Below are 27,408 nucleotides of genomic sequence, written 5' to 3'. Positions count from 1 at the left end.
GGTTTTCATGATGTGTTCTGTACTGCTGTTGTTACAGACTCCTGGGAGCTAATGCTGAGAAGTAAGTGTGCTGTTACAAGTCTAGAGATCTGCACATATTTGCCTTAATAACTAGACTATTGAATGGCTTCATAGGTGCTCTGGATGTTCTTGTTAATGTTTAATTTTTCTTTTTAATATCTAAGAGATTGCATGCTTATCCCAGTGAGTACTAGAGGGTATGGTCATAAGCTGAGACGGGGGAGATTCACATGAAATGTTAGGAAAAGTTTTTTCCCTGTTAGGGTGTTCAGGCACTGGAATTGGTTGCCCAGGGTGGTGATGGAATCATCATCCTTGGAGGTGTTTAAGAGGCATCTGGATCCAATGCTCAAGGATACGGTTTAGGGTTTAGGAGTTACAGCAGTGACAGGTTAATGGTTGGACTCTATGATCTTAGAGGTCGCCTCCAATCTTGATGATTCTATGATTATATGAATGGGAGGATCTTTGATGCTAAAAAATTTTCACTAAGGCTGAGAAACCATTAACTATCCAACCCTGAGTCAGTATGCAAAATTATTCTTAAAGAGGTGTTGTGTTCTTACTACAAAGTAAATAATTAGTAGCAAATTCTTCTGTTATACAGGTGTAATCCTGTGTATGTCATCTAACCACATCTGTTCTGGTTTTGTCAATGAATCACATGAGAACTGCTCTGCATTGATGCCTTTTGTTTGAAATACACCTGCACTTGTTTCAGAAATTTATCCTGTCTGCAGAACCTGAAAAGAACATGAAAAATTCCAATGTAGTAACTACTTGAAAGAAGAAAAAGATGTAGAATAGATGTAGTCATTAGAAAATAAATATTTACCTTTTTTCTCTTTCTTTCTTTTAGGTCAGAAGACTTGTCTCCATTTACATGGTGTCTTTCCTTACCTCTATGTCCCATATGATGGTTTTGGACAGCATCCAGAGTACTATCTTCGTCAAGTGGCTTTCAGCATTGACAGAGCACTTAATGTGGCTTTAGGCAATCCATCTTCTACTGTTCAACATGTTTTCAAAGTGTCATTAGTATCTGGAATGTAAGTATGACCTGGTAGTAATTTTGGTTATTCGCTTTGAAATGTTTTTGCAGTTGGACTGCATAGAAGCACTTACTGTAGACTTGGGTGACTGCAGTGCTATTAATTTTTCTTTCTCCCTGTGTATGTCTTCATTCAGGCCTGTACAGCTTTTAAATAGCTTTTCTCACTTGATTTGACTTTAGCATAGTCAACAGGTTTTCCCCAAAACCCCTGCTTGACACAACTATTCTGGCCTAAATTTGTATCCTAGTGTCGATAATGTTTCCAAATCTGTTCCTTTTAGATTTTTCTGTCTCTGCTATTACAACAATATATTCCAGCCAGCATTTTCTACCTCTTTGGGTTATTCTAGGTTCCCCAAGACCAGGCAGGTCTTGCAGGAATCTGTTTCTAGGTTTGCTTTTTTTGTTCATCTAAAATGGCTCCCACAGAGACTGTCAGGTCATATTTATCCGTCTGATTCTTCCAGCAGCACAGGCCATGAAGTAGAGGCTCTTAAATATTCATAGAATCATAGAATTTTTGGGGTTGGAAGGGACCTGACAGATCATCTAGTCCCAATCCCACGCCATGGGCAAAGACACCTCCCACCAGAGCAGATTGCTCAAGGCTTCATCCAACCTGGCTGTGAACACTGCCAGGCTTGGGGCAGCCACAGTCTCCCTGGGCAACCTGTGCCAGTGTCTCACCACCCTCACAGGAATAAACTTTTTCCTAATACCTAACCTAAATTTCCCCTCTTTCAATTTGTACCCATTGCCCCTTGTCCTGTCACTGCAGCTCCTAACAAGGAGCTTCGTTTCCTTATCTGTCAAGCTGATTCTTGTGTTTTGTTTGGTGTAGCTTTCTACTGATGCTGGAACTATATGCTGTAATTGAATTTAAGGATTCTCTTAGTTAATCTTTATTTAGCTTTCATAACTAAGGGCTGAAAAATATGTCGAATCATAAGGAATAATAGTAAACTGTCCTGGAGGAACACACATAGTCTATTCATTGCATTCAATTTTTCATCTTACAGCAGTGTAAATGCTAAATTTCAGTACTGTTCAGCACTGTTTTTTCGTGAACTTCTGAAATATGTTCTTTCTAATTGTTAAGTGTAGGAAGATCACATTTCTGCTCCCATCCAGTTTTATTGGCTTCTAGATATTGCTAATAAAGCTACTGCAATAACTTGCTTTTATTTTCAATCAGAACTTTCTGAAGGAAGGTAGCCCACCAAATTTCTTAATTTTATTCTTTTTGTGAGAAGTGTGTAAATTGTAGTATCGCTGTTCATCTCAGCTGTGAAAGCTGGGCAGAGTGATCTGTTGAAGACAATCTTTACTTGAATCAGTGAGAAAAGAACAGCTGGAAATCAAGAGAACCTGTGTCTTTCACCTCTCTTGTCTTAGAGCTTCAGAACAGTCAGTAATGACTGAAAGTCAGATTCTCATTGCTTCAAAGCAGCTTAAGAAATAGTGTTTCAGGTATTTTGTTTGTTTGCATAAGAGGCTAATGGGGAGCAGCTAACTGAAATACATCTTCATCTTTACCTGGGTACAGAGATATGCTTATGCAGTCACACAAATCTGTTTGTTTTCTTGTTCTCACCTGAGGCAGATTATGCTCTTAGATACTATATTGTCTCCATGGTGAGAGGTCTATCTTGGAGATTGTCTTATCCCTTCTGCATTAGTAAGAAAGTTGTTATGTATTAAAAGTGTTTAATAAACCTCTGTATGTTTAATATAACATTTTTGTTCTGTTAATTTCCAAACATCATCCAGGAATAAAAATAAAAGGCAAAGTAAGTTGTCCTTGTGCATTGTGAAGTTCAAGTAGTAGCTGAAGTTAAAGTTCATAGCTAACCTTGGAAGTGTTGTAAATCTTACTCTCCTTGCTGCCATGTCAATGTGAATATGGATCACTTTAGAGTAGTTTCTGATTTATGTTCCTACAGCACATTGAGTCATTATAACTCAATGTATATAACCTGTCATTAGGTTTATACTGTCTCTGTAAGAGAGTGAGTGATTCATCAGGGAAGATCTGGTCTCTTTTCAGCTTAGGATCTATAGATTTGTTGTTTCAACATAGCTCAGTTTTAATGTCAGAAACATTTTTTTAACAGTTCAGTCTAGCGTTTGGACATAGTAAATATATCCATGTTGAACCATATTAAAGGTGGAAGGATTAATGCTGTAGTGGTGCAGTTCTGCTGACTTTGCATTTTATTTAGGACTGAAATCCTTCTTACTACTGAACTTCATTTTATTTGGCTCAACGGGTAAACATCCCCTTTGCATTTTTTAATAATATTTTTGCTGAAGACATTTCATTTTATTTTGTAGAGGCAACATGCAAATTTATGCTTTTCTGAATGTCTGTTGACTTTGGTTGTGATTACTGCAAACTGTAAACTTCTTGCATTCACCCAGCGTGTTGAATTATGACCTGTTTCCTTAGCATGCTGTTTTACAAGCATGCTGGATTAGATTAGAATTCTAGATGCTGAAGAGTCAGTAATTCAGTCAAGTAATACCAGAATTAATGCTGCCTGTTCAGCCTCAGTTTAGTCTTGACATATTCATTGTGCTATGTATTCTTTAATTGCATTCTCAGATCCTATTTTCTTCAGGATTCATGCCTCATTTAGTGCAGGAGGTGATTAGTAATCACTGAAAACGGGCAGCTAGTCACTCTTCTAAGCTGTTTGCATTTATGTTACACAGCTGGTATTTACTCATTTGCACCTGATCTCCAGAATTAATGTCCTGAAGGACTCTGTTCCAGCATTTATCAGAAAGGGTCAATGCTGTTTTCAGAGCTGTCCAGCATTTACAAATTTATTGAGTACTATTGTGCTGGTTTGGCATCGGTGTGTTTCCATGTGGGGGAAGTTAGAAACAATGGTAAGCCACAAGTGCCTTCTATTTTTTAAAAATTTTTTAGCTACTTTTCTATGCCTAGCACCTATTTTTTATCCTTATATAGGATCATAATGTTCCCCTTTGGCCTGATACGTGGGAATTTTCATTCTCCAGGATATGAGGTTTATTTGCTAATTTTTTTCCCCTGGAATTTAATACTCGTTACAGTAAAACGTGGTTGAATAAATGCCACAGCATAACTGGTTAGCTTCTTGCTTTTGCTTCTTTTTCTCCAGGCCTTTTTATGGTTACCATGAGAAGGAGAGACAGTTTATGAAGATTTATCTTTACAATCCTGCAATGGTGAAAAGGTAAGGATATGGAGGTATAAGGAAATCAGCCAGAACTTTATATATCGAACTAAAGAGTCAGTTTTGGAGTATGATTCACCTATCAGTTAACAAAATAAGAGCATCAAAGTTATTGGCCCAAGTTTTTCAAAACACTTTAAAAAAATGCTAATTTCAGGCACACCAATAGCCTTTTTTAAGCAGTACTATGTTAGGAAAGCAAGACCAAAACCTACTTGCCTTTAGTTGTCTTGTGTTAACTGTAATTCTTGACCACTTGGGACATCAGGCTACTTTTCCTGTAACTCTTAGGGAAAACAATGTATCATCTTTCATGTGTTACAAAGTAAATTTCAGTAGTTTTCTGAGTTTTATAATTCCAGCAACAATTATGATATTTATAATATACTTAGAAAACTGGATAGCTTTTGTTATTGTTTTGTTATTGTTATATAGAGAGTTTCTCTATATCCCAATAGAGTAGTGTTTTGGCAAATGAGAGTACCATTGATCTCAATCTTACTGTCACAGTAGTTGCAGTAAATTCAGGAATAAATAAGAAGAAATTATTCCTCAAGCATAAACTGAAATCCCTGGAGTGTGTGCTATTACCTACTGTAACTTTTTTAAAGGGTCTAATACAGGGTCATAAGATAGGATTGTCTGATTTTTCTTCTAGACTAGTAAAATTTCTGCCTTAGTGTAGTCACTGTGCACGTATGACATGACAGTTGTGTTAGAATCACTCCTGTTCAAATAAGGACTGACATGTTACTTAAATTATTCCTTTGTTTTCTCTGTATAAAACTTAATTTTTAGTCCCAGTTTGTTGCATTTAGAAATGCGTAGTGTTTTTCTTTGATTTATAGATATATACTGTTAATTTGAGATAAATTTATCACAACAATTTGTAATTATCCAAATACCTGCAGTAATTTTTTGATGTGCAGCTGTTTACAAAGAGAAGATTTGTCATGCTTCTAGGAAGTAGTTAAAATGCTGCTTCTGAGTATACAGTATGTCATTTTAAAACCATCATCATATATATGTCAAGGGAACTAGAGAGACGATATATACTGTTAATTTGAGATAAATTTATCACAACAATTTGTAATTATCCAAATACCTGCAGTAATTTTTTGATGTGCAGCTGTTTACAAAGAGAAGATTTGTCATGCTTCTAGGAAGTAGTTAAAATGCTGCTTCTGAGTATACAGTATGTCATTTTAAAACCATCATCATATATATGTCAAGGGAACTAGAGAGACTTTCAGTTACTGGTGTTTTTGGGAACAACTGCCACAGTTATTCTTGTAGAAAGATTCCCATGGACTATAGTGGATTTGGATCAGTTGCAGGAATAGTATGTTGTAGGATCTTTTTTCAGAGAGTTTCATGCTCTTTAAGCTGAAGGATTCAAAGCTCCTTTGTAAGTAACACCCAAGTATTGTTTCATTATTAGCAGAGATCATTTTTGTGCCATCTGTAACTGTGAATACACAATTCTTAAGTTAAAAATGCAACCTAGGCAAAATTTAAAAAGTCTTTAAGTATTTTATGTTTTGATAAAATCAAGTATCAGTGTTGTCATGCTGTTTATGTCTTAATTTGTCTTTAATTTTAGAGTTTGTGAGCTTCTGCAAGGTGGAGCCATAATGAACAAATCTTACCAGCCTCATGAAGCCCATATTCCCTACCTCCTGCAACTCTTTATAGACTACAACTTGTATGGAATGAATTTAATAAACCTGGCTGCTGTCAAATTCAGAAAGGCAAGGAGAAAAAGTAAGGTGTTTGTTTCTTAAGACCAAATAATCATTTTGAAGGCTAAAAACTACCATTTTGAATAAAATGTCACTAGCTGTCAGACTTTTGCCATGGTTTGGCTGAATGGGTGTCATGGGTTGTTTCCCTAAAGTTTGCTTTCTGTGCGAAAACAAAGTGCATGTGCAGCTTTCTGTGATTTTGCCTTTTTGTGCCTGTGTTTGGGGATTGAGGAAGAGCTTCCTGAAATGAGATGCTGTACATCACGAAACACATGTTCTGTTAGCAGTGCAGCTGTGACCATTTTCACAAGCTGACCACACCTCTTTGCAAGTTAGAGGATTAAAAATTGTTAGTATTCAGTTGAAGAATTGACATCAAAGATAGCATACTAATACTGTTGCTTTGTTTCTTTGTTTGTTTTGGATCCTTATATCAATTCAAATTCATTTTTTGGTTTGCTGCAGTAGTGTCTTTACAAAATTATGGCTAATCATTATGCTCCCATGACACCATTTTTCATTAAATGCTTGTGTTTGTGCTGAAGTCATTTGCTCTAAGGTGAAATTTGAAGTATTCATGTCTGAGAAAAGGAGTTATTAAAAAAATTAGTTTAGCATTTTGAGTGTACTCACTGACATAAAAATTAAGTTTGGTGAGAACATCCCTAATGTTATCTAAATGCTCCATTATAGAGGGGAGATAACCATAAAGTCTTTGGTACTTAACATTTAGTAAAGTAAGTATTGTTTACTTAAATCATGATTGTTCCTACAGCTAAATCAACAGTTGAAAAGAATGGTAAAGTATCACTGTAAAAACACCAAGCAAGGGTCATGTTGACTTTAATTTTGTCCCATTATCTTTATGCATGTATATTCAGACAGCAATACCTTAGTGCATGGCGTTTTATAACTAATTCTCATCTTAAGGAAAATACTATTTTCATGCTCAAGAATAGGCTACACTTTTTGCTGGTGTCAAGACTATAGGAAGACAACAGCTCAGCCATAGACAGAACATCTTCAGGATTTTCAGTCCTGAGGAAGAATAGGCAGGTACCTTTTAGCCTTCCAAATGTCCAAAGCAGCCTTCTGGAAACATGCAACGTGACTGTACCAAAGAATTGCTTCCATTCTTTTTCCATAGCTCTTTCTCCTCACTCTTTCAGATGACAGGTTAAAGACATAAGCTATTTATATTCTCTTTCATCATTCATTTAAGGATGAGAGTCTTGAATGGGAACAAGAGGGTGAAAGAGGAGCATGGGCTGAGACCAGTGGACTTCAACTATTCTTGTAGGGAAGAGTCCAGTAGAATAAAAGGAAGAAAATTACGGACTAGCATGTCTGGCTTGATCAGATAATGACCACACTGCTCCTAGCAAGTTTGATACCTCTTTGCAAGACATCACACATGCATAAGCAGCCTGCCTCAGTCTGTTGGAGTCCCCAGGCACTGGATCACTATGTAATGCTCCTAGCACAGCAGCCAAGCAACAAATTGCTTGTCCCTGGTACAGCCTTACAGAGGCAATGCTGTTAAGAGACCTGTCCTTGTACAGCAACCCTGAGAAACTACATCTTCTCTAAGCTCAGATGGTGTGGTGTAGGAGGCACAGCCTTTGCTTATGACTGGCACACTTACCTGCCTGTTCCACAGTGTCTGTGCCTTAGGAGTGTGCAGTCATTTTAGTCAAGCATAGTTGTGTCATGCAGGCCAGGCTGAACATAGTTTCTTGGACAGCAATAAAAGCCTTTGCCAGAAGATGTGCAGCAAACACTTACTTTGCTTCCCTTGCATGATGATATAAAAATTGGTCTGGCATGTAATAGAAAATTCAGTAATGGATCTGTTTGTAAATATAAGTAAGCAGCCTCAGGAGCCTGTTTCCAGTGGTACTTTTCACACTGAGATAAGTGGACTGTTTTGGAGGCTGAGAGGTCAGCAGGCAAATTTGTAGTAACAGGAATATTCTGCCTTCATCAGCCTGTATCCAGAAGATGCAGGAGTTCTTTTTGCCTAAGTCCTTGTTTTTATGGACAGTGAAGAAGGCTGCAAATTCATTCATGCACCACATGTCACTACAACTATTACAAAATTTATTTTCAGTAGCTGAATCTACTTGTGTAATATGAGTCCAAAAGACCTTGATGTGTCATTGCTACTGTCTTTAAAGGTCTTCATATCAAGAAAAGGGGAATACTGAGTGTCCTTAAATCTCTATCCCTATGAGTAACTTAAACAAACAAACTGAATTTGAGCTTCAATTTTTAGATGTATGTGAAAATAGGGTTTCTAGGCAATAAGAAAGTAATGCACTGGAACTGCTCTCATGTGGTATTTGAAATGCATATAGTTTTTAAAAATAAGAAAATATTTTCTTTTAAATTATACAACTGTCAGTCTCATTTCATCACCTTAAAATAATCAAGTTGCAGATGAAAAAGAACAAGAGACATTTCTATGCATAGTCAGTTTGCATTTTAATGCAGATAATTAGCTGATGTGCCACACAGTAAAAGCATGGCTGTGCTTCTTCCTGGACCAGCTCTGCCCAGGGACAAGTTACCACTTTTGAACAGCACAGACACTAAGCTATGCTAGGTTTTAACTGGATCTGTGCAAAGGGGGTCAGATATTTTGTGTTGTCTTTCTGGAATAACCTGCTTAGGCATCACAGAGCATAAGCACAAACATGTCCTTTCTCCACACTTGAGTGCAACATTTCTTGTGTGTTTAGTGTCTGTGTGCTATGTCATCAGAGTCTGATGTAGGGGCAGGATTTGCAGGAGCTAGTCTGGGTGCAGTAAGCTTGGTCTGGAGCACGTTTAATTAAGCCTGCTTGCTTCTATTTGTAGCTTCTAAGGTTCTTTATTGGCAAGACTATTGTGTGTGATACTGTCATAGCTGAGAAAATTCAAGGTTCAAGCTGGTCTTTCAGGTAGAAGTGGGAGACTGAGTAATTTTCAAAGCCTTTTCCCATTCCACCTCACTCCAACTCAATTCCTTTACTTCTTTCTTATACTATATACTATGCATATTGTCTTTCCTCTGAAGACTGAAGGTTCAAGAGGAGATCACAAGGGAGGTAGTCAATCTTCAGAGGGGACTTCTCCATCATGACTTTGGAGCACACTTCCTTACACAAATACCTGAGAAAACTTAGATGTTGTTTTCTTTGTTTGTAGGTCAGACAACATCTGCCTTCATTGCAGGTTTCCACGTATTGTCACTGCATCTGGAATATGTGATATATTCCCTTTCAGCTCACAAATGAGAAAGAGGGAAAGTGTGAAGTAGAATTTAGTGTTTACTATGTCTTCTAATTTTCATTGGGATCTGACCTGAGGACCCAGGCACGTGGGAATTCTGAAGTTTGCAGCAGACTCTGTTTTATTTTGAAACTTGCAGAAATAGGATAAGATTGAATTTAGGTTAAGATATGGCTAGAACACAGCAAATGTAACTCTAATAACATCAGTGTGTTGGGAATCTATTTTTCTTTTTACATGTGTCTACATGTTAGAAAGAAAATTAGATCATTTATATAATAGCATAGTTAATTTTTGAAGATAATATCATGCAGTGCTGTTTATTTTTTAGGAGCATTTGGACTGGTAATATTACATAATAAATGCAATTATATAACGGTATGTGTAAAAAATATTGCCACATAAATGAATTGATTTCCCATTCAAGAAAATCTTTTTCCCTAGGCGATACATCAGGTGTAAGTAAACATCCTAGAATTCATTTGACTGAAAATTCAAGCAACGTATCTTTCATCGAATGGGAAGAAGATGAAATACCAAGGTCAGCATGCTGATATTTTTTTTTTTTAATGTATGCTGTATTTTCTTATGTACATTGATTGTATGTAATACAGGATCCCACCCTCTCATTTAAAGGACCCTTGTATGTTTTATGTGTTAAAAACCCCTGACAAGTTGCCAGTGTAGCACAAATGATCATTATTTAGTTTCTTTGTATAGTTTTGGTCATCTGACACTTTCTGGAATATGGTTGTCAAAATCCGGCTGGGAGGCAACAATGGGAATATATATGGCAAATTAAACTTTTCAGTTTTTGGAAGATATGTTTCTATCTAATGACCTCCAGTGAAAATATAAGGAGGTTCAATAGTTGAAGAGAATACTTAGACATCAGTTCACAGGTTCCATTTTTGTAATCACCTTTAACTAATATGACCTCACTAGTGAGGCTGCATCTTGAACCATGGGCTCAGTTTTGGGCCCCTCACTAGAAGAAAGACATTGAGGTGCTGGACTGCATCCAAAGAAGGGCAGCAAAGCTGGGGCAGGATCTGGAGGACAAGTCTCATGAGGAGTGGCTGAGGGAACTGGGATTCCAGCTGAGAGCTGGAGAAAAGGAGGCTTGGGGGGACCTTATTGCTCTCTACAGCTATCAAGGTGAGGGTTGGTTTTTTTCTCCCAGGTAACAAGTGGCAGGTCAAAAGGAAATGGCCTCAAGCTGTGCCAAGGGTGGCTTAGATTTAATGTTAGGAAAAATTCTTCACTGAAGGGGTGGTTGGGCATTGGAACAGGCTGTCCAGGGGAGTGGTGGAATTGCCATCCCTGGTAGTGTTCAAAAAACATGTGGATGTGGCACTTGGGGACATGGTTTAGCACTGCTAGACTTGTTGATCTTAGAGGACTTGTTGATCTTGTTGGACTTGGTGATCTTAGAGGTCTTTTCCACAGCCTTAATGATTCTATGAATAGTGTGTTATTAGAGTATTGCAGCTTGTCCATTTCAAATAGTAGCTACATAAGAATCTCAGCTTAGAATATTCAAGTCTGTCTCCCATGCTCTCCTTTTTCTAGACATTTCTTAGTCTACAGTTTGTAATTTGTAATCATTTTACTTCTATTAAAAAAGGAATGAATCTGGAGTGTTGGGGTTTTGGGACCAGGGGCAGTGAGAGGAGAGGAATTGACAGTTTCTGGTGCTACCTTGATTTGTAGTTTACCCATAGCAAGTTCAGTCAATCGGCTAAAATGTGATTCTGGATACCTGGAAGGTAATATGCAAAATACTATTCAAGTTTCATATGTAACATGAGCACCATTTTGTGTGAGTAAATGCCAGCAGTGGTGGTCCCTTACTTCAAAAAACCAGTCAGGTCTACCACTTGAACATGGTGTGTTAAAAGCAGAATGATTGGTAGAATGTTTTTGAGAAACACTTTCTTTTTTTTATCCTGTATTTCCTATTAAGACACTAGTGTATGTGAAAGTGGAGAGATATGACAAATAAGACTTTCACAGAGTCTAGCAGCTATGTAATGTTACAGATTTTTGCTAGGTTTGTGGCTGTCATAATTGCTTTTCTTGCTTGTCAAGATGTACATGTTTTTGTTTAGCTATATAATGTGCACATTGTTTAAGTCACAGGAACATCCTGAAAACAAAGACATGATTTCTTCCATGAAGAGAATATGGAAAATTACTATGTCAAACTTTAGAGTATCAGTGCAGTTGAGTGGCATCTTTCAGATTCTCCATGGAGTTAATTTTTGTCTACTATGCTCAGTTTAACATTATAACTACCTCAGATGTGGTCATCACATTGTTTTCGTAGGCTGTCATTAATATTGATGAATTAAGATAATGACATTGATGCTCATTTTTCAAGGTTATTGCAGGCTTTGATCTATCTAGCTGTATGTAGTGAGCACTTTTTTAATTCTGTGTTGACTGTAGCTTTAATTCATTGCCTCAGCATCTGAGAAACCAAACCTTGGTACTTTGAGCACAGATTTCATCCTACACTGTAGTTATTATCTCAGTGGACAGTGACAAACTTTTTTACTTTCTTCAAAAATAAGGACCATTTTCTCTCTCTATTCTCAAAATAAAGTATTTGGAGCTTTTTCTACAAAGGTAAAATGGATTTGTATTGCAGTTTTTCCACATGGTGTGTAGGTACAAAAGGCTATTTAAAGTGAACTGATATGGATGAGTATCCCAAGTAGCCTAGCCATGGCATCTCAGTGTTGTGCAACCCTGGTTTATTTTGCTTCTTCAGAGACTAAACTTTTGTTAGGCAAGTTTTGTTACCTTGCAACTGGGTTACTTCACAAGGTGTATCTTGTGAATAGTTTTCTTTATATTCAATACTACAAAGTGAAATATAGGTGCATTGAAAAGCTTTGTCTGGGACTTGCTCAGTCTTCTTTTCTAACCTTGTTCTAATACAGATATTCTCAAATCATGGTTTTGATGTTAGATAAACTACTACTTTTCTTTGCAAAAGTTATGCACATGAAGTAGTTCATATTTTCAACTAACTTCAGCCAGGAGACTAGACGTCTTCTGATGCCTTCAGGCTGTCTTCTCACCTGCTAACAGCAGTGCTGTAGCTGCTGAGGAAATGTGTCTTGATCTGGGAGAATAGGAGAAATGGTTGCTTTGTGCATTTTCTTGGTGTATTGTGCATGTTTGTTTTAGGTGAGCAAAAGCAGCAAACCTAACAGCTGACCAAGCTATTGACAGTACTCGGATGAAACAGGTCCCAGAGCAGCATATAATGATGTTAAATAACTGTGCTTTGGGACAGTTTGCACTCCTTCCTCACCCCCTGACTTTTTTTTTAAATCAGTGTAAATTTAAATGTTAGAAGGGCCAGTTAAAGCTGCTCTGCTTTCATATGCCCTTTGAGGGTTTTCCTGAAGTGGAAACAAATGGGTTCTTGGTCTTTGTGGCTTACCTGAATGTTGCAGGAGCTTGTAGTGCTGCTGCCCTGACTTCTACTAGTGCAAGTGTCTAGCAGCTCACCTTGACAAGGATGTTAAATGCCAAGTTAATGAACCAGTTGTATTGAGAAGACATTTTTCAAGTCTTATAAAAAGCTTACTGTATGTCAGGTGTCTTTATTAGCTTCCACATCAGTCTTTGGAGTATGCAGTTTTGACTGCCAGCCCTGCCTTAATCATGAAAGTGTTAATGGCAATTATGATGATAAATCCTAAATTTGTTTCAAAAAAAGAACTCCTATTAGGTCAGTGTTTTTGATTTGAATAATATGCCATGTGAATTGGAATGTTGTAGTTTTTGACAGAAAGACTCCTTATATTTGTTTGATTTAGAGCTTGGGCAAAACGAGCTTTTCTACTTCTAGTCACTCAAATTGTTTGAATGAGTTGCAGACAAAGAACATGCTTCAAATTAATATTATTATGTGAAAAGCCTTAAGTTACATTGACAACTACCAGTTTGTTTTGAATTCAGCAATGTTGAATTTAGTGTTGTTTTTATATGATAAATCCATATTAGGATCTCTTATAAAGAAGAAGTCTGATTATTTTGAAAGCTCTTGGCCAGTTTTGTCTTTGGTTTTGATCAGTTCTCAAAACAAATCACTGGCCACACTCTCAATGGAGATGTGGAAAAACAACCCAAGACATGTTTGGATTTTTTGACAAAATGTCCTAGCTAGTTGAAGGAAAAAGAATAGAAAGCTGTCTTTGTCAAAGGAAAGGCAAATGTTTCCGTTAATGGTTTTAGTCATCAAGCAAACTCTTCAGAAATAGGTCACTAACAGTATAATATATATTTTGTTAAACTTCTCAAGAACTTTCTTTCTCCCCACCCCCACTGTTGGTTTTTTATTGTGTTCGGTTAAAAGAGGAAATTAGCAAAAGTGGAAAGCTCAGAGCTTTGCTGAGTTGTCCACCAAACAAGTTAAAGTTAGATTTCAGATATCAGAGACTATTCTGTATTGTGGTCCCTTTTTGTTTGTCCCCAGAAATGCTTCGATTTTGCAAAGGGAAGTGACAATTTTTGTAGCCTCCTCCCTCATTCTTGTTTCCCAGTGATTTTGCAGTTCTTTCTTACTGTGAGCTCAAAATACAAGTTTCAGCTTGCCTGCAGTTCCTGTTGCCCACTCTGCAGGCTCAGTTTGAATGCTTTGATGAATGTGAACACCCAAAGTGCATGACATGAAAAGTTTGCATTCTGAGCATATTATGGACTTGTTTCTCAGCTTGATGGTGTGACTGGGAAGGGAGGGAAGCGATGACGATGAAATGTTCTTAAAACTGCATAGAATTGTAAAATAATTTGGGTTAGAAGAGACCTTTAAAGGTCATCTAGTCCGTCCCCGCCCTGCAATGAGCAGGAACACCTTCACCTAGATCAGATCGCTCAGAGTCCTGTCCAACCTGGCCTTGAATGTTTCCAGAGATGGGGCATCTACCACCTCTCGGCAGCCTGTTCCAGTGTTTCACCACCCTCATCATAAAATAAAGTAAATCTTCCATACATCTAGTCTAGATCTACCCTTTTTCAGTTTTAAACCACTACCCTTTTATCCTGTTGCTACAAGTCCTACTCAAAGTTTGTCCCATCTTTCTTGCAGGCCCCTTTAAGTACTGGAAAGTGCTGTTAGGTCACCCCAGAGCCCTCTCTTCTCCAGACTGGACGACCTAACTCTCTCAGTCAGTCTACATAGAAGAGATGCTCCAGTCCCCTCATGGCCCTCATCTGGACTTGCTCCAGCAGGTCCACGTCCTTCTCATGTTGTAGGCCCCAGACCTGGATGCAGTATTCCAGGTGGGATCTCAGGAGAGCAGAGTAGAGGGGCAGAATCACATCCCTCAACCTACTGGCCATTCTCTTTTGGTGTATCCCAGGATGTAATTGGCTTTCTTGGCTGTGAGCACACATTGCCAGCTCATGACCAGCTTTCCATCCACCAGTACCCCTAAGTCCTTCCCTTCTGGGCAGCTCTCAGTCCCTTCAGTTCTGCAAGTGTTTGGGTTGCTAATACTCTGTTTATATTCACCAGGATAAATAAAGAAAATATATGAAAAATAAAACATTTTTTCTTTGCTTCCCTTAGATGCAAATGTTTTCCATTGCTCTGAACTGTGAATGAGAGAGAAAAATTATTGCCACTGTGTTTTTAGGTGCAAGATCATGCCTATGCACATGGTCCTGTTAGCTGAGTTCTATAGAACATTTCATCTTGTATTTGAGGAAGAGAACATTATTGTAATTGCTGTAGTATTTAGAGTTGTTTACCAGCTCTTTCTGTTCCCCCCACAAAAGAAAAAGCCAATCCCTTTAAGTTGAAGTTACAGATTTCTCATTTATTTAGATTCAAATATGACTATTCATTTGAGGACTTGCAGGTGAGGATGAGAACTGATAATTCTGTATTCAGGTACTCACTCCCATTCCCCCTGAACTATTTTAGATATTAGTCCAGGTAGAAAACAACGTGGATGCATGTTTCAAGATCAATGTATTGATAAAATTAACCTGTGGTATTTATGTTGTCACAGCTCTTTAATGCTGAAAGGTGTTGAGCCACAAAGTACCTGTGAATTGGAGGTGGATGCTGTAGCTGCTGACATTTTAAATCAACTGGATATTGAAGGTGAAGTGTTGATAACTTTCCATGTAAAATGGTTTTAGAACAGAAACTGTCTTGTCATCTTTCAGCTTAGTTAAACCACAGTCTAGATTTCAGTGTCAGTCAATCTACAAATGTATAAAGTTTAAAAAAAACTATTTGAGTTAACTCTGAAAGAAAACAGGTTATAAAAATAGCCTGTTATCAGAGCAATATAGAGAGATATTTGGTAATGCTTAACAGAAGGTTTCAGACCTGTAAGGGGAGTAGTAATGGAAATATCAACATCAAGTGTGCATGTGTATGTACATACACTTATATATATGCGCACACACGTACTTGGTGAGAAGACCAGAAAAAGCCCAAGGTCTAGATTACAAATAGGAGAGCTAGAAAAGAAGTGGAGTTCCACCTTAACTTTTACGTAACACCAAATCCTAGAGTAAGACAAGAATTGCAGTTGAAAAATAGCAAGGCTAGAATGACAAAAGAGATGAAGAAGAGTGCCAGAATCTAATTTGGGGAGAGAATGCTCCATCCTATTGACAGACTTCCCTTTATGTATTGTTGCATATTTCAGCCCAGATTGGCAGGAACCCTGGTTTGCAAGCTATATGGGAAGATGAAAAGCAGCGACGGAGACAGAAGTGTGAATCTTCTCAGATTAAGCCACCTGAGTCACAAGGTAAAAAAAAAAATAATTGTGCAGCTGTTAATCCAGAACTTTGAATGAGAAGCAAGCAGGAGATAGAATATAGCTGGGTCTGTCGAGTTTGAGGGCTTTTTAGATGTACAGTTTTCTTCACTTCCAAGCTTACTGATTGCCTGGTATGTGTATTCCAATTTTTAAAGCAAGATACATGACCTTGCCTAAAAGCATCATGATTCAGGTAGCTGCAAACCAGTCTAGACAGAATGAATGATAATGACAGTGAAGATTGCATGCTTTATGGTGGAAAACATTTAAATGTTTAAATACTGACAAAAGTAAATCTCTTGTCTTGAAGCTTTCCGTGGTAGTTCATGCACAAGGGCAGTTCCTTTTAATTTCTGTGGAATTATATCTAAGGTGATATTAGATTAAAATTCTAAAAGGATAGACAAATCCCTGTATTTTTATGTAAAATTCATTACACAGGGAAGACTGTGCTCTGCAAAGTAATTGCATAATGAACAGGCTATTCTCTGCAGAATGTGGGCCGTGTTTCTTATAAAATATGAATTATATTTGGCAAGTAAGCCAGAGGATTGCAGGAAGGAGAGATGGCTAAGGCAGACTCCTCTCTGACTGACTTTTTTCCTGTGTTTCTGTGTAGTGTTATTCAGGCTGCATAAACCAGGCTTTTCAAAATAGTTCACTGATTTTTCTTGTCCTGGCTGCTCACTTTGGTGTAATTGCAACATGATTGGTAAATGCTGTTGATACTCAGAGTTGCAAATGAGATCAGTGGGAGTATGTGAAGTATTTTAAAGTGTTTCAGTACACTTGGAAAAATCAGCCCTGAGATTTGGCACCAAAAATTAGCAGAGACTTCAACTTTGAGCCATTTCCTAATAGAATTAGTCATTTTAGCTGCTCTCTGTGTTGGGAAGTTAAAGTAAAACTGAATAACAAATATTTTTCAAATTTTAAAGACCGTGGATTTGTGCCAGCAACAGAGAGTGAAAAATTTTTTCAGAAGAGGCTTAAAGAAATTCTCAAGCAAAATGACTTCTCTGTGTAAGTGTTTAGCCATTTGTCATAAAGTATAGTATTCAATGCAAACCTTAAATATGCATTTAAAAATTGCTTTTCAATTAACTAGAACGTTGTCAGGATCATTGGACTACAGTAATGGATCAGAGGAGTTCTCTGCTGAGCTGACACTACACTCTGAGGTGCTTTCTCCTGAAGCCTTTCAGTGTACACCAGCTAATATGGTAGAAGTGCATGATGATAAAAAGATGAACATAGGTGAGTATTTCTAATATCATAATTGTTTAGGCATAAATCACTGTCATGCTTTGGCTGCTTATACTATCAGCAGAAATAAGCCAAGGAAGTTGTGATTGCTATTTATGAAAAACATGAGAGTAGTTTGGCTTTTATTTTTATCGTTGTTAGAGCCTTTTTATAATTGCTATAGCAAATAATGGAAATGTACTTGGATAGTGAAATCCGTTTTGAAGTGGCTTGCTGTCTAATGTATTGATATCTCTGACTCTTTGAAGTTTTATGCCTTCTCTTTTTTTTCCTTTTTTCTTTAAAGAGTCCAATAGGATGCACACTGATAAAGAAGAGGAAGCACTTATTAACGAAGAAGCAATTTTAAACATTGTGGAGAATAGTCAGAGCTTTCAGCCTTTGTCTCAAAGACTGAGTCAGACTACAGTTTTTAGTGAGTATGACTGGAATGTCTTTTCTTCCAGGCTAATTTATAGTTTCACAGTCTTTGTCGTGTTCACTTAGTTTACCAGTCATGAAAGTAGTTTACCTCAGGGACTTTGTTAAGCAGATTGAGACTTCACATACACCCACACCCTACCACCACAACCCAAACACCTTATGTTTTCTACTGAATGTCACCAGGACTGTATTTGTAGAGTCTGCTGTGTTTTCCTGGTTTACTAAGCCCTGTCCTCTAGCCAGGTCAACTCAATGCAGTTTCTTGTGGGCATTACTCTTCCTTATGCTCCTAGGGTTATAAAAGTATCAGAATAAAGGAGATTTTGACTGTCTAGCCAGGATATTCTTACAGTTACCAACTCCATCTTTCTTACAGTTAAGATAGAGAACATGCTTATGAGCTGTCTTTAGAAGCTCAGCTGTCTGGAGATACTGGGGGATAGTAGGCTGATAATGAGGGGCAAGTTGCAGCAAAGCATTTCCTAGAATCTGTAGATACAAAAGAATGTTGAAGGCAAAGAAATAAGAAATAAAACATTAAAGAGGGAGAGGAAGATAAAAAGTGAATGGCATGAGGAGGAAACAATAAAATAACTAACAAAGGAACTTGTATGAAAAGCTACCTCAGGTAGAAATAGTTCAAATATTCTACAGGAGATGAAAAGCAAATAGTTCATGCTATCTCTCTATGTATGTTCTTAGGTAAACATAATGTATAATGTTAATGATACTACATGGTGCAGGGCAGGGAGGAGTATCTAAAACTCATAGCCTCCCTTACTTTTGATACATACAGGGTGCAAATATGTGCATGGGCAACAAGATATGTCTGTGGGTGATACAGCCTTGAAATCTTTCGTTACTAAGAACAGAGAAGTGGATAAAGTTTAGATTAAGAGTGTTTTGTAGTGCTGTTTTGTTTTGTAGAAAGTAGGCACAATTCTGGTTATGGAATTTTTATAGGCAAGGATTTGGCTTTATTGAGAGAAGTATAAGAAGGTAATGTGGAAGCTGGCAAACATGTCCAAACCTGAGAGGATGAGAAGTGACTAATGTAATATACAGGGTATGTCTTATGGCTGTGCATTTGAATTGCTCAACCAAATAGGAGTGTTGAAATGGTCTGGCGTTTCCAATGCTTAGGGAATCAAACTGAGAGTTTGTGACTTTCTTTTTTGTCTTTTTTTTTGTTTGTTTTTTTTTCCCTCCCCCCTTTTCCTTATCATGGGGCTACTAATTCCTAGTGTCTTGTGAGACCATGAGTAACGTGCTGTGTGTTTGGGTCTCAGGCTCTTTCCTAGCATGCACTATTCCTTTGTAGAGTTGTAGTGACACAGGGACTGTGAGCAGCTCAACTTGTACTATTCACTATGAAGTGTGCAACAAGGTTTATATTCACGTGAAATAGAGGTTGGAGTGTAATGCTGGACCTCACAAAGGGCAAAGGAACCAAGAACAGAAAGTATAATTGAAAGTGGGTTAATTCAGAACTCTGGCAAAGGGGATGGTTTCCATTCTAAAGGGTTGCATGGTGTCTTGTGAAGCCTTTGTAAAATATGAAAAATGCCTTCCTCACCGATGTTGAGATCTATTTTATATAATTCTCAGGATCATTGTAAATCATATGATACTTCCTGAGGAAGGAAAGTAGAGATTGTAGTTCTTCAGCCAAAGGAGAAGGAGAGAGAAGTAACAAAGATGCCTGGTAGACTGGAGATCATAAATTGGTTATGAGGTCAGATGAAAGGTAAGCAGGAAGAGAGTGAGAAAAATTTGTGACGTGGAAGGATTTTTAAGAAACAAAAATAAAAAATGAGAAGGAAAGTGCATGAATTAGTGTAAACTTGGGTCAAATAAAAGAAAAAATTTTAAGAGAAAAGTCAAATCAGGTAAGCTTCCAGTGTTTAGAGAAACCTGAGAAAAGAATAGGTTACAGTGAAAAGAAAATGAAGCTGAAGTTTAGCATTATACTCAAGGACAGAAGGAAGAGGAACTAGTTGGTCAAAATCCACATCCTTTTTCATGAGATGCAATGATTAAAAGTCTTGGAGTGATACAGAGAGAAGTGCCCAACAAAGTTAATGCAGGTGCTGAAATGGTGAGAGCAAGAGAAGGCAGTGATGCTTCAGAGCTGGCACTCATGCTGAAATAGAGGGGAGAGTGAGGCTTTACTGCATGTGAGCAGGTAAGAAGAGAGTGGAGAGAGAGAAGTGCTCCACTAAATCTAGTGCAATCAGAAGAGTAAGGCAGAAATAAAAAAGGTTGTCAAAATTCTAGACAAAGAGCTAGAAAAGATAAATCATAAAATTTGAAAAAAAAATATGAAAAGAGCCTTGTTTCTGTAGCCTGTCTTGCCTTATACAGTAACAAACTAGTAGATTTGAAAATAGTGAGGGTTTTTTTGTTTGTTTTGTTTGGTTGGTTTTCTTTTTACTGGTAGACTATAACTAGTCATTTACAAATAGAACAAAATATAGATTATACTTGTATGGGCTTTTTCTGCAGTGGGCAATAGTGCTGATGAGGCCATGATTGATCTGTTGGCTGGATTGGAGAATGATGGATATCAGATGGGACATCAAAAAACACTCTCTCACCATCGTTCTCTTGGAAGCTGTCGAAATTCTCAGAACAGTGATGATGAAGAAAATGAGCCACAGTGTGAGAAAGAAGAAATGGAACTTAGCTTGTTAATGTCCCAAAGGTGGGACAGTAGCATGGAAGAGCCTGGGCCAAAAAGAAGGTATATATTTGATTTTCTTTTCTTAATATGTTTTTCTGCCAGATTTTTCCTCCTTCCCACCTTGTTCCCAAGTGTGCTATGAGCCCATGAGCTGTAGAAAGGTCTCTGTTGACAGCATTGGAAAAATCTCTGCAGATCATGGGATGGAATGCAGCTGTTCACATGATGCTGTGAATTGTCAGTATCATCTGGAAATAAAGATTAAATGTTTAGATTTGGCTAGACATAAGCTTCTAGTTTGCTCTTTGAGGAAAAATTGAGTAGGCTTTTTGTTTTACAAGTCCAAATACAAAAAAAAACTTCAGTGGCAAGTTCCTTGTAAGGTCAAACCTTGGATGTAGTATGAATGTTAAGGTGTATCTTGTAAATTTTTCACTGAAGTGAATATATAAATAGTATTATGTGAAGACTGACCAAGAGACCTGAGAAAAACACCAGTTTGTTTCCATGCTTAAAGCTTAAATCAAACCACGAATGTTGCTCACTCTGCTCGACTGCTAAAGGTCAGCAACTTGAATATTTCTGAGGCCAAGATTCTTGGAACACCTCAGGTTGTAATGACCTTTCTTGTACAGTCTGTCCTGACAGGCGTTGGAAGAAGCTATATCCAGTTTCTCTTCATCCCTGCTTTGGGCAGACCTTCTGATATTTATAATTCTGTTTGAAAGATGAGAGACTTCACAGACATAAAATTTTGATATTTGGGGGGTTTTTACATCAGAAATCATAATTTTCCTATGTTTTGGAGAACCAGAGAAGCATAGAAATACTTCTTTTAATTCGTGAAGACACAAAAAAGTTGTAACAGAATCAGAAGTCCAATCATTAATCTTCTAGTTCTAGAGATAATTTGTCTCTAAAGCTAATTTTCCTGCCTGACCTTTGATTTTCTTTGGGTTTTTTTCTGTCACAGTAGTCTGAAAAGTTTAAATTTCCGTCTAAAACACTTAATCTTCAGTTTAGTGGTTGTTTCTGTGTAAAACCAGCCAATATCTTGCAGATTTCATTAGCTCAGGCACATCTCCTTATGGATCTAGTGAGGACGTGTCCCTGCCCATGGCAGGGGGTTGGGACTAGATGATCTGTAAGGTCCATTCCAACCCTTAAATTGTATGATTCTCTGATTCTGTGGGTGTGACTCTAGAACTTAAGGAGTTGGGTAGGATCCTGAAGCAATTAACTGCTTTTGTGCAGTAAAGAATCATGTTTAAAAACCCAACAGACTTGATGAGCTGCCTCGCTAGTAACTTGCTTGTATGTGCCTGCATCTTAATCCCAGGCAGGAAGCACTAGGGCGACTGTACATACCATGTAATTCCTCAGAGAGTCAACTTGTGTTCAGAGGGAATGACAAGTTTTGTTTCATGAGGGTTTGTTTTTTGCAGTTTTCCATATTTTTTCTTTTTTTTCCTTATATAAAACCATGCTGCCTTAAAACATGAAAAATTTGTAGTTTTTTCTTTGTAGATTTACTTCTTTTTTTCCCCCAACAAATTTATGACTAAATAATGGCAGTGTAGAACAGTTAACTTAGTAAAAGTGTCTTAAGCATTAGCAGCTGCAACTTCAGAAGGTTCAATAATGCAGTAAAGATTCCTTAACAAAAAATAAACATCTGTTTGCTAACAGCTAAACTGAAATAATTCTGTGCAGTTGGTTTAGTCTTTAAATTTCAAGCACTTTCAAGCAATGAAATCAAATTTCAGCAAGACTGAAATAAAAGAAAGCATCTAAATGCCTTTTTTTTATATATTCCTAAGCCAGTGAATCCTGCTGTTTTAAATGGTTGGCTACCACCGTTGCCTCTTAAAATGCTAACATTGAATTGAGTTTCTCACTGAGTTTCTCAATGAGTAACATTGTGAGTTTCTCAGTGAGAGGTGTAACAGGTTATTTTGTTTCCCTAGCTCTCCCAAACACAACCATATAGCACCACACCCCACTGATTTTCAGGTTCCCTGTAGATACTGGTATTTTCTCAGAGAAGTACTGTGCATCAATTAGTTCCTTCATTTTCCTCTAGGTCAGCTGGCAAAAATATGCATCGAAGTTCAACAGAAGAGGATTCGTCTTCAGAGGAAGAAATGGAGTGGAGTGGTAACAATATGCTCCTGACTAATCTCTCTATACCTCAGTTAGATGGAACTGCAGATGAAAATGGTGGTAAGTAAATAGAAAATCAACTTTGGAAGTTGAGTCATACTTAATTTTCACATCAATTTACTAATTCTCAAGAGTGCTAACCATCTTAAATCCTTGTTTCAATTGGAAGGAAATGTTCTTAACAGATTGCAGGGGCAGGCCCTTAACATCTTCTGTACAAGACAACAATGTTTTAATCTCAGTGCCCTCTGTGAGTTACCAGAATCTGGCTTTTCTATTGCATTAATGACCAGAAGAGGACATTGTTTAATTAGTTTTATGGAAAAAAACTTATTCCAAGTGGCATTTTTATTTTACTATCTGTTATGCAAATATGGCATTAAAAGTAACGATTCTGTAGGATCATTTATCCTCCTAAGATTTCGTTGTAAATAGTATATGTATTACTGTGTAAATTTAGATGATTCTTTGCTTTGCACATGCTAAAATATAGTGAGCCTTTGTTTGGGCCTATGTTTCATTCAGCAAATTGCATATTCACATCTTGGGATTGCAGGAGTTAAAACTGCAGTGGCAAAGCTGATGCAGAAGGAACTGCCTTTCAAAATTATAAAAATTGAATTAATCTGTAGAGATATCACTTGTCATCTTTATAACATGCTGTCTTTGATCAAATAACCTTAGTTAATAGAATGCACACTTTGTGATAAGACACGTATATAAATATTGCTATTTGCTTCATTAGAAAATGTGAATGTTTTCATATTATACTGTTCTGTTGAGAAAGTGAGCTATAGGATCTTATGATAAAGACAATCACATCTATTTTTTTGTGTTCAGTGTTTAAGACCTAGTTTGCTTTTTCCTTTTCTTTTATAGGTATAATGGTAGGGTTAATATATGATTTGATGTACTACTGATATGATTTGGTTTTGCAAAATATACAGTTGTCATTTCCTTATTTGCAGTACTTTGTAATTTATTGTAAAAAAGAGATGCTGCTGTCTAATGATACTGTATCTTAAATATTTGTTCAAATCTTAGAATATTTTAAGTGTGTGAAAAATGCGACATGCAGAAGAAGGTCATGAGTTTGTTACTGTGAACTTTTACATCGACTTCTTATAACAGGAGACAGTAAATTCAAAACAGATCTCAGTCCAGATCCTCTAAATTAGGAAATGCTTATTCACATATGAATCTGTCCATGACATCTGACTGAATGACAAGTATTTTTTGCAGTTTTCATTTCTGGCTAGTTAGGTGTCTTCCAAGTTTTTTGTTGACACCGCCAGACTCCCATTTTCCTAGTTTTCAGTTGGTAATCCTCATGGACTCCTACCCTCAATCATACACAGCATCTCCCAGCTGTGTTTCACAGCTCAGGAACTCTGTGTATGCATTAGAAAATGTTATTAGAAACAGATTGGGACTTTCTTTTATTTTTTGCATCCAGCAACAAATAAATTGCTAAGCTGAAAGCAGCATGAATCTAAGATAATCCCCAAACTGGTTGAGACTTACAGTAAAGACCCAAAGGATCCATTGTCTAGAACATCAGTGTGCAGCACATGCTTCCAGATCATACAGCATGTTTCATGGCTCCTATCCCCCTCTGACATTTCAGCTAAAGATGGGAACACGTGAACAAATCTGTGTGTGCCACGAGCTCTGGTAGCTGCCTGGTAACTGCTTATTTGTACTGGAATAACCTCCTTCTAAATACTGTGTTCATCGTGGGTATGAACAAGAAGTTGCTACCAACCAATTGTTAATTTATTGCTTACCACCTCCCTGTTCATAGTTATCCTGCAGTAAATGTGGTCAAAGTATCATCGAAAGAGATGGAAATCATCACAGGAATCATGTGATGCTTCTGCCCAGGACACATTACCACAGCACCTGCTGGTCTCAAATTTATGTGGGAATGTTAATACATGGGTGTGAATTCAGGATCTCACTAACTGGTGCAAGCTTCTTGCATGAACACCTGAATGTGTCCTGTATTCCTCTGCTTCACACAAGTGCAGCAAAATACCTGTGCTTAGCACACAGGACAGTTAATACAAAGCCCTTGCCATGTTGTAAGTTAACTTTCTGTGCAGTGACTTTTCTGCATGAGCAAAGTCATCTAAGTAAGTTCTTTGTTTTTCAGAGACAGTGAGTATACATACTTCTCAGCATCAAAACAGTGTGCAACCTTTTCTAAAAATCAGTCTGTTTGTATTTAGTTATTGGAAAGTGATTTTAGAAGTCTTCTTTTGGAAAGTCAGCATGAAATCTTGGACAATTGTATGCAAGTCTACCATGTAGGAATAATTGCCAAAATGGCTGAGACACAAATGTACTGACAATGTGATTTTGATAAAGCAACTCATGTACTCAGGGTCTGTAGTTGTCATGATTAGAAATGTAATGTGATTTGCAAGAGTTTTGTTTCTTCTTTGGATGGGAAGGCGTTCAGGAAAATGCCATTAAAATGGTTAATGCCTTAGGTTATTTTTACAGGAAAACTAGAATAAAATTGTTTGTCTTCCATTTCAGACAATCCTTTGAATAATGAAAGTTCTCGAACTCACTCCTCCGTCATTGCAACAAGCAAAATGTCTGTAAAGACCTCAATCTTTCACAAAGATGCTGCTACACTAGAACCCCCATCTTCTGCTAAAATTACTTTTCAGTGTAAACACACAAGTGCCCTTTCTAACCATGTTTTGAATAACGAAGATTTCGTAGAAGACCTCTCACAACCAAACACAGAAACAAGACCTGAACTTTCAGTCCATGCTCTTACAAAAGAAAGCACTTACTCAGCAAAGTACCCAACTGCATTCAGCAATAGTACCCATGCAGAAAACTCTCACAAAGAGAGTAACAAGAAAGATACTCTCCCAGTTCCTTCATGTGAAAATAATATTTTTGACTATGAAGATGATATTTCATCAGTGAACAGACCAATACCTAGTAGGAAGTACACTAGCATCAGAAAGGCTGAGAAGGATGTCTCATTTATGCATGTGGGCCGCCACATTGGTGACAGCATGCTGAATAAAAACTTATTTAACTTTTCTGATTTGAGCCACTCCAAAGGTAAAATGTCCTCTGAAGTAAATGAAAAATCCAGCAGTGCAAGCATAAATAGTTTTTTTCCAGCAACAGTTACAGAAAATTGTGAATTGGTGTCTTGTTCAGGAGGCAGTCGAACTGTGGTACATTCACTTGAAAATAACACTGACGAAGGTGGCCTTAATAAGCTTAAAATTAGGTATGAAGAATTTCAGGAGCATAAGGCAGAAAAGCCAAGCCTCAGTCAACAAGCAGCACATTATATGTTCTTTCCTAGTGTTGTGCTTTCAAATTGTCTCAGTCGACCACAGAAGTTAGCTCCCGTGACATATAAATTACAGCAAGGCAACAAACAGTCCAGGCTGAAACTGAATAAAAAGAAGCATAGTTTTATCAATCATCAGGAGCCTGCAGGTGTAAATGATGTTGCATCAGTGAAGGGAAGCTGCTATACACAAGGTAATGCTTGTAGCAACATTCCTGATAAGGATAGTGCTTTACCTAGTGACGTAGTTCAGGTTCCTCTTGAGGCTTTTGAAAACAAAATGCCTACAAGTACTGCTAATTACACTGACTGCCAGTTTGCAGATGGATCTCTTGAAACTGAGCAGTCATTTGGATTATGTGGGAATAAATATACCCTCCGAACGAAACGGAAAGTGAATTATGAGACTGAAGACAGTGAATCGAGCTTTGGCACGCACAACTCAAAGATTAATCTACCTCAACCAATGGACAGTGTTGAAAGTCTGGATGGGTCTCAGAAGTCTCGAAAGCGTAGGAAGCTTTCTAAAAAATTGCCACCTGTTATTATTAAATATATTATCATCAATAGATTCAGGGGGAGAAAAAATATGCTTGTTAAACTGGGGAAAGTAGATTCTAGTGAGGAAAGAGTAGTACTCACAGAGGAAAAGATGAACTTATATAAAAAGCTTGCACCTTTAAAGGACTTTTGGCCAAAAGTTCCTGACTCTCCTGCAACCAAATATCCTATTTATCCACTGACACCAAAGAAAAGTCACAAAAGGAAAGCAAAGCATAAGTCAACCAAGAAAAAAGCTGGAAAACCACAAAGAACAGGTAGTACAAATATTAAAAGAACTTTATCTTTCAGAAAAAGGACTCATACAACTCTTTCTCCTCCTTCCCCCTCCTACAATGCTGAAGCTGAAGACTGTGACTATAACTATAGTGATGTAATGTCTAAGTTAGGTTTTCTTTCTGAGAGAAGCACAAGCCCAGTAAACACATCTCCACCTCGCTGCTGGTCTCCCACTGATCCAAAAGCAGAAGAAATTTTGACCAATCTGGACAGAGAAGCTTTATTTAATAGGGGGCTCAATATGTACAACAGCAAGACTGTTAATACTAGTGTAGGAAAAAATAGTCGAGCAAAAACTCAGGTTAAGAGATGTAGAAAGAAATTTTCTAGCCCCACTGTAACTACCAAGAAAAAGAAAAAGATTAATCAGGCTGATAAAACAGCAGATGATGGAAAGAAGAAACCTAGAACAAAACAAAGGCAAAAAACAGCTGAAAAAGTGTCCTCAAGAAAGCGAGTTGTATTTAAAGATGAAAAAGGAAATACTCACTCTACTGCAGAAGTAAATTTTGTGCTGAAACATCCAGATCTTCCTGAGATTTCCTACAACTCTGTCACCTCTCAGGCACTTCATAACCGGAA

General features: G+C 37.5%; 1 protein-coding gene across 1 annotated transcript in view; it reads left to right on the top strand.

Moving 5' to 3' along the window:
- Positions 1 to 880: 880 nt before the first annotated feature.
- The window catches only part of REV3L (REV3-like, polymerase (DNA directed), zeta, catalytic subunit), a gene marked incomplete at its 5' end in the record, with an annotated part of 68,244 nt that continues 41,716 nt past the window's right edge, over positions 881 to 27,408 (top strand). The window contains 12 exon segments of the mRNA XM_009076878.1: positions 881 to 1,070; positions 4,225 to 4,299; positions 5,903 to 6,063; positions 9,762 to 9,858; positions 15,353 to 15,447; positions 16,004 to 16,108; positions 17,059 to 17,143; positions 17,229 to 17,377; positions 17,673 to 17,801; positions 20,315 to 20,552; positions 22,576 to 22,715; positions 25,200 to 27,408. The exon segment at positions 25,200 to 27,408 is cut by the window's right edge and continues 26 nt beyond it. Of these exon segments, the coding sequence (XP_009075126.1) occupies positions 881 to 1,070; positions 4,225 to 4,299; positions 5,903 to 6,063; positions 9,762 to 9,858; positions 15,353 to 15,447; positions 16,004 to 16,108; positions 17,059 to 17,143; positions 17,229 to 17,377; positions 17,673 to 17,801; positions 20,315 to 20,552; positions 22,576 to 22,715; positions 25,200 to 27,408 (3,673 nt within the window).

This window comes from Acanthisitta chloris, unplaced genomic scaffold (genome assembly GCF_000695815.1).
Source record: "Acanthisitta chloris isolate BGI_N310 unplaced genomic scaffold, ASM69581v1 scaffold376, whole genome shotgun sequence".
NCBI classification, from domain to species: domain Eukaryota; kingdom Metazoa; phylum Chordata; class Aves; order Passeriformes; family Acanthisittidae; genus Acanthisitta; species Acanthisitta chloris.
This window is presented reverse-complemented; position numbering and strand designations above follow the sequence as displayed.